Below are 7,775 nucleotides of genomic sequence, written 5' to 3' on the forward strand. Positions count from 1 at the left end.
ACAGAACTGACATTTATTGAGCATCCCTGTGCCAAGGCCTGCGGGTCTTTGTTCAACCTGCTCAGCTGCCTGAAGAAGTTCATCCATTATCAGTCAGGCTAGGAAAATTGACCAAGATTCAGAGAGGTGCAAGAATTTGCTCTTGGTCACACAGCACAGGAAAGCTGAGCTGGGCCAAAGGTCCTCCAACATTCCAGGCCAGCCCTCTGCAGGAAGTCACCCCAGGGGGACAGTAAGCTGGCCTTTCACACCACAATCACGGACAGGTTATCACCACTGTCCAGGCTCAGCCCCTTCCAGGAAGGCACTTCAGACCTTCTAAGGAGCCACCCCACTTTGTGGAAGGTCAGCTACCTTTCCCTCCCAGCCTACAGGCTCCTGGGACCAGGGACCAGTCTAATCCACACAGGCACCAAACAGTTGCTCAATAAATGTTTACTGAAGGAGTGAACGTAAAGAATAAACCGAGGAAGCGATGCATGAGTGAGCCAGCGCTGAGTCTTAGCTGACTGCTCCAGCTAGCCTGTCCTTCCTGTCCTAGCGGTCAGCCGTCTCCTGCACCTGAGCCCTGCTGGGGCCTGGACTCCCTGCCCTTCAGGGGCTACGGCTGAGCTGAGGCAGGGAACAGTGTGTTGTAGTCCTCCTGGAAGGTAAGTTCCTTGAGTCTGCGGACGGCCAGGGCTGCTGTCAGGCTCTGCCAGAGAGAGCAGGGGTGAGGCTGCTGAGGAGGTGGAAGGGCAGAGCTGACTCAGGAAGGCCAGCTGTGGCCAGCAGCACCAGTCCTTCAGGTCCGGTCAGCTCTGCCCATCTCAGCCAGAGGCCCACTCTCCTCCAGATACCTTCTTCCCAAATGAGATCCCCTGGGGTCACCTTGACTGTTCTGCCCAGTCCTGAAGGCATCAAGAGCTATGTTACTCATGGCTGGTCTCCAGGAACCACAAAATTCTAGCTCCCAAAAATGGGGGCTGAGGATGCCCCAGAAAATGGGTGTTGGGGTCCTTTTAAAATATATATATATGGCCAGGGCTGGAGAGATGGCCCAGAGGTTAAGAGCACTAAATGCTCTTCCAGAGATCCTGAGTTCAATTCCCAGCAAGCACATGGTGGCTCACAGCCATCTATAATGAGCTCTGGTGCCCTCTTCTGGCCTGCAGGCATACATGGAAGGAATGTTGTATATATAATAAATAAATAAATCTTAAAAAAAAATAGACATGACCTAGACCTACACAAAGAGGGGCTAGCCTTACTATGCTATGGAGTCCTTGGGCTAGCACTGCAAAGAACAGACTGCAGCAAATCCAAGACCCCTAGATATGATTCCCCCCACCTGCAAGATTTCTAGTTTTGGAAACAGGGTTTCTCTGTGTAAGAGTCCTGTAGCTCTGTAGACCAGATTGGCCTTAAACTCACAGAGATCCACCCGCTTCTGCTTCCTAAATGCCGGGATTAAAGGCGTGCGCCACCACTGCCCAGCTTATTTTTTGTCTTTTTTAAGGAATATTATTTTTAGGCTGGGTGTGGTGAAAAGAATTCTGGGACAGCCAGGGCTACAGAGAGAAACCCTGTCTTGAAAAACCAAAAATAGACGAACAAACACACTGATAAGTGACTGAGCCTCAGTTTCTCTGTTTGGAAAGCAGTGTCAATAGGAACCTTCTGAAGTGGGGAGCCCCCATGAACAAAGACTCAACATGAGCAAAGAAAACAAGGGAAGCAGCAAAGGCACTGCCTGTGTGCAGAGACCAGGCAGGAGGACCTTGAGTTTAGGCCCAGTCTGGGCTGCGCTGTGAAGTTCACGTCACAACCCTAGGAAAGCTGCTCCACAGAAGGCAAGGGTTTGCCTTGCTCAGGGAGGCTGTGGGTGGTGCTGGAGTGAGGTTCCCGCCAGGGGACAGAGCTCAGCCTATCTATTCAACAGGCCACAGCTTGGGGTGTGGCTGGGGCCAGTGGGGAGTCTACAGGCGCCATACTCACCCAAGTGAAAATGGAGAAGAAAGAGAAGGCGATGGCGGCCCGGGCGGCATCCGTCCCTTCATTCAGAGGGTTGTCCTGGAGCTTGGAGACTTGCCACTGGTTGGCCAGGAAGCAGAAACCCACGAACCAGAAGAAGGCCCAGAAGGCTAGAGTGTCCAGAGTCAGGCCAGATGTCAGTGACACACACAGAAAAGGGGGAGAAAACAAGGTACCGAGGAAGAGGGACACAGGTCAAGAGCATGCTCCCATGCTCCCCGACCCCCAAATGATGAGCAAGGAGGTGGAACAGAGAAGGAGCGGGCTGGGAATGATGGAGTTGGGGTTGGGGGGCCACAGAGAGGGCAGGTCAAAAGCAAGCAGATGCACAGGGCAAACCATGGAGCGAGAGGACGATGGGGAGGGGGTGGGCAGCCAGGTCAGGGGCCTCTCTTATCGCCTGCCACATCCCTGGCCTGGTCTGGACGACCAGCTGCCAATGCAAGGAGCAGGATGCAGCAGCCCTGCTCAGACTTCTGGAGAACTGGGGAGAGGGACCACTGGGACAAGGACAGTAGTGACTGCACAGCCTACAGCCTGGGTCTCCACTTCCCACGTGTGCAGCTACCAGAAGTCTCCCAAGTGGAGCCCCCTGAAGCTGAGGTGTGTGGGCTGGGTAGAAGATCAAGATCCTCTGTGGGTACCAGGGTCTCCCCAGAACTGTCCAGGACAGAGCCTGGGCATGTGCCAGCCTATCCCTGAAAGGAGCTTCTGGGAACTCCATGGAAACAAGGGAACAGTCACTTAGTCCTAGGTCTTTCTGGAAGGTCAAAGGGTCCCCAGTTCCTTAGGAAGCAGGGCCCACAGTCTCCTGATCCTGCCCAAAGCGCCTACCAGGCTAACTCTGGGATTCCCACGGGTGGGAGATTGGCAAAGGGAGGTAGTTCTGCTGAGACCAGGGGAAGGGGGGATCGAGGATCTCCAGGGAAGGGAGCCGAAGGGCACTGAGACCAGAGCTGACTTGAGCCCCTCCCCTCGTCTGTGGCTTCACTACCCACACTTCACGGGAGGCTATTAAGGGGTACCACCCGAGCAGGCTCACCCGAGACACCGATGTCGGACAGCACAGCCTTCTTGCGATCCTTGACACTGCTGATCTGTGGGAAGTACACGTCCAGAGCCAGGTAGAGCAGGCAGGTGAGGAACGCCAGCACGCCCACGGTCACGCCGTAGCTGCAGGCATTGGGGTTCCGGTTGTAGATGCAGAACTCCTCCTCCTCCTCTGAGCTGTTGAGGTAGCCCTCATTCACGATGGAGCCAAAGACCACAATAGAGAAAACCTGCAGGGCGGAGCAAGTGTGAGCACTGCCAGGCTCCCCCACCCTGTCAGCTGTAGCCTGATCCCCTGTGAACACGAACACGAGACAGGTAGGTATTTAAGCAGGGAGCCCAGAGAAGGAGGGCGACTTGCTTGAGGTCACACAGCAAGGCAGCATCCATCACTTTCTAACACTGCTACAGAGCTTAAGGGCCTCTGACTGCTCATGCAGTCCTTCCTACCTCCTGACACCAAGGGTCCCCAGGGCTCCCTGCCAATCCCCTATCCTCCAGGTCAGTTTCTACAGTTCCTAGCACCCACCCAGTCCAGTATCGTGTCCCTCTCTGAACAGCCTAGGTAGGGCTGCTCTAGTCTGGTGTCTCGGGCCACGAGTCTTGGTCCTACCCCAGGTGAATGAAGTGAGAAGTCAAAAGCTCATAGCAGTAGCCATCCTGCCAGAGGCGTCCCACAAGCCACCTCACTCACGGCCTTAACAAACCCGGATCACTTCAGCTGGACTGGCAGCTAGCTCAGGCCACAGTGGCTCTGCCTCCTGCAGGCCACACCCCATGGTGACTAGACCTGGTAGATAAAATGTGGTTACAAGGTGTCTCGGAGCTGGGCAGGCAGCGGTGGCGCACGCCTTTAATTCCAGCACTTGGGAGGCAGAGACAGGTAGATCTCTGAGTTCAAAGTCTGCCTGGTCTACAAAGCAAATTGCAGGACAGCCAGGGCTACACAGAGAAACCCTGTCTTGAACTCCCCCTCCAAAACAAACAAATAAATAAATAAAAGAGTCTGGGCTCATAAGGCCCCACCCCGCTGAGAAGCTACAGGTGGTTGCTAGATGGGCAGCCATCTTCCTCATGGTGAACTGCCGTTGCCAGGTAAATAAGGCCCTGCTGTGCTCATGCCAGCAACCTTAATGCAAAGACACAGGGATGGAGAGCGTCCCAGCGGGTAAGAGTGCTTGCTACTCTTCCAGAGGACCCGGGTTCCGTTTCCAGTACCCATTTCCAGTGGCTCATAACAATCTGTAATTCCAGGGGATCTGGTGCCCTCTACAGGCCTCTGTGGGCACTGCACTCACACGGCGTACATAGACACAAACACGAACACATAAATAAAACAGGAATGATCAAAGACATGACTGTAAGAGCTTGTTGGGTAGAGGGGTTTGGCAGGAGGGAGAAGGAAGAATGACTGGGGGGAAATGATCAAAGTACATTACATAAGTTTGAAGTTACAAAAGGATAATTTAAGCGATGAGATTTTGCCTCTGGCTCCCACTCTCTGGCCTCCTGTCCCTGCCTGCTCTATTGGAAGGCAGCTGCTGTGACAAGGGGTGGAGGAAAGTCTCTAGCTGATAGCCTGAAGGGAGCTGAAGCCCTCTCCATCAGCAGCCCATGGAGTGGGGGTGGGCTGAAACCCAGAGCACATCCTTGTGAACTTGAAACTGACTTGTCCACAGGAGAGCCAATGAGACCACAGCCCTGGCTGACATCGTGGCTTTAGCCGTGAGAGACCTGAAGGCAATAGCGCCCACCTTAGCAGATTCCTGACCCACGGAAACTGAGGTAAACTGTGACTGCTGTTTTAGGAAATACATTTGGGGGCAATGTATTATGTAGCAATGGCTAATCGACATATCAGTATCATCAGCAAATGCAGACAACTGCACGCATGTATGTGGAGGCTAGAAGTCAATGTCTGGGGGCTTCCTCTGCTACTCTCCACCTTACTTTTAGAAACAAGATCTAGAGCTGGGCGGTGGTGGCGCACACCTTTAACCCCAGCACTCGGGAGGCAGAGGCAGGTGGATCTCTGTGAGTTCGAGGCCAGCCTGGTCTACAAAAGCTAGTTCCAAGATAGGCTCAAAGCTACAGAGAAACCTTGGTTCGAAAAAAAAAAAAAGAAAGAAAGAAAGAAAGAAAGAAAGAAAGAAAAAGAAGAAAGAAAGAAAGAAAGAAAGATAGAAAGATAGAAAGATAGATAGATCTCTCACTAAACTTGGAGCTCACACTGATTCAGCCAGACTGTCTGGCCAGTAAGCCCCAGAGATCTTGCCATCCAGCATTGCTATTACAGGCTCAGGCCACTGTACCCAGCTTTTAGATGACTATGAAGGCCTGAACTTGGGTCCTCGTGTCTACACAGCAAGAACTTACCAAGAGAGTCATCTCCTCAGCCCCTACTTTCCGTTTATTTAAAAATGTATTTTACGTGCATGGATGTTTGGTCTGTACACATGTGCAGTGCTCATGGATGCCACAAGAGGGCGTCCGATTCCCCGGGGACTGGATTCCCAGACGGTTGTGAGCCTCCACGTGGGTACAAAAAAATATCCTTCCGTTATCAGCCACATGCTCTCTGCCACAGTGGACACACCCAGGAGGGGTAGTAAGGCAGAGACGTTGTGGAATAGGGGAAGAGCCAAGAATCGTCCACAGTGTTTTCTTGCATGTCTACCACCAGACAACAGTGGTCCCATTCATCTGCTGCCTCATGACACCCTCCAGGCCTCAGCACACTGAGGTGTTTGATCTTTTTATTATATGAATCTCCATTAAGTGGATAATTGGTGATGGGATATTAGATTGGTATTTGTGAGTTATTTGTTTTTAGAAAATTATATTGGTATCGATTCTTGTATGTTGATACAAAGTTAAATTATATTAACTATTGTATGCGAGTATGCTTCAGCCTCTGTTTAAAACATTTGTTATGTATTGAACAATATATATATTTACCATATTGCAGTGTACATTTCTACCTCTGATTAAGACACTTATATATTGTTTATGTATTGATATATATTTACCATATTGCAGTGTACATTTCTACCTCTGATTAAGATACTTATATATTGTTTATGTAATGATATACATTGTTTACATTTGGAGGTCATTGTCCTCATTTATTGCAGTTTTTATTCTCTTAGTCTTTAAGTTAGATAGGTATCGAGAATTATAGATCAATAGTCTTCTATGTTTGTCATATTTATATATAGGCTAATCAGGTTCTTTAGATACATAGAGATTATATTTAGTATAGATAGTATAATCTTCAACCTCTTCAAAGAGCTGTAGAAAAAGGCCTTTAATCTAACCTAGAGTTCCGTGGTAGTGAGATACAATCACTCCTAGCAACACCGCTCTGCTCCCGAGAGAATGTTGAGCACCAAAGACACTCCACTGGGAGCTTGTCTTCTTGGCAGAACTGGCCTTTGAGCAAAGAAAAGCCCATACCTCCACCACTGACAGAGATACAGAGTATCCGTAAATGTATAAAACAGGATTGTCTTATCTTACCAAGACAGGGTAGGATAGTTCTAAAGCCTTAGCCAAAGTTGGTTGCCTCAACATTGCAAATGAGACTTTGGGTGATTGCCCAGGTAGTCAGTTATCTCTATCATTTGTTGCACATTTTGGAAGTTTCTCGTTTGTACTTCCTGGTTGCTCAAGTTATATTACTTCCCTTCTCAGATCTTTGATAGAGTTGAAGATTAGATAATTGTAGTTACCCTCCTCATGATTTAGCTAAACTTAATTTCAATATATTATTTAGACTCCTTGAAATAGAATGCTTAGTAAAACTTTTGTTACATGTTTCTTGATTAATATTGTTTGTTGCTTGTAATTTTATATTCGGTATCTGTTCCTATTGTATATAGTTGTATTGGGTTTGGTTCGATCTTGTTTAGACAAAAGGGGGAGATGATGGGGAAGCTCAGCCAATCACATTTGGCTAGAGTGTGGCACCTGGGGCCAAGGAAGAAAGACCTGGGAATCCAGGTGCACTCTCTCTTCTCTCTTCGCTCGTGTGAGTTTCCCCGTTTTCCAATTATTAAACTAGATCTGTTATATTGAGCTTGTCTGGTTAATTCTAGCTTACCGGTCGACTACGCCCATCAGTCCTTCATATCCCCAGATGCCACCAAACACACAGAATGGAAAAGTCTCTTGATTAGAGAGATTTCAGACCCTGGGGTCAGACAGGCCTGCTCCATTCAAATCTGGAGCTTGCTAGGTGCAACCCCATACAATGGGCTTCTAGAAAATTCTCATCTAGTGAGACAGCTCAGAGGATAAAAGCACTTGTAGCACAAGCTTGGTGAGCTGAGTTCGATTCCTGGGACCTACACAAAAGTGGAAGGAGAGAAATAACTCAGCAAAGTTGTCTTTTGTCTTCCGCGGGTGGGTGCACAGAGTCACACTCACGCATATACATGTATACAGGGGATGTAGTTCACTGGTTCCGCGGGTGCACAGAGTCACACTCGTATATATACACAGGGGGTGTAGTTCACTGATTCCGAGGGTGCACAGAGCCACACTCACGCACACACATATATACACAGGGGTGTAGTTCACTGGTTCCGCGGGTGCACAGAGCCACACGCACACACATATATACACAGGGGTGTAGTTCACTGGTTCTGCGGGTGCACAGAGTCACACTCAGGCACACACATATATACACAGGGGATGTAGTTCACTGGTTC

The 7,775-nt window shown here is 49.6% G+C and overlaps 1 protein-coding gene across 2 annotated transcripts in view; it reads right to left on the minus strand.

Moving 5' to 3' along the window:
* Syngr1 (synaptogyrin 1) overlaps positions 1-7,775 on the minus strand; it is a 28,838-nt gene that overhangs the window by 5,445 nt on the left and 15,618 nt on the right. The window contains exons 2-4 of one of the 2 annotated variants that reach the window (XM_005354182.3): positions 3,056-3,293; positions 1,978-2,123; positions 74-694 (exon numbers count right to left, since the gene is read on the minus strand). In XM_005354182.3, coding sequence (XP_005354239.1) covers positions 602-694; positions 1,978-2,123; positions 3,056-3,293 — 477 coding nt within the window. In that variant the 3' untranslated portion in view covers positions 74-601. Of the gene's footprint in view, positions 1-73; positions 695-1,977; positions 2,124-3,055; positions 3,294-7,775 lie in introns of those variants that run through there. The other variant, XM_005354181.3, reaches the window with a different exon arrangement.

The sequence above is a fragment of the Microtus ochrogaster genome, chromosome 15 (assembly GCF_000317375.1).
Source record: "Microtus ochrogaster isolate Prairie Vole_2 chromosome 15, MicOch1.0, whole genome shotgun sequence".
Classification (NCBI taxonomy): domain Eukaryota; kingdom Metazoa; phylum Chordata; class Mammalia; order Rodentia; family Cricetidae; genus Microtus; species Microtus ochrogaster.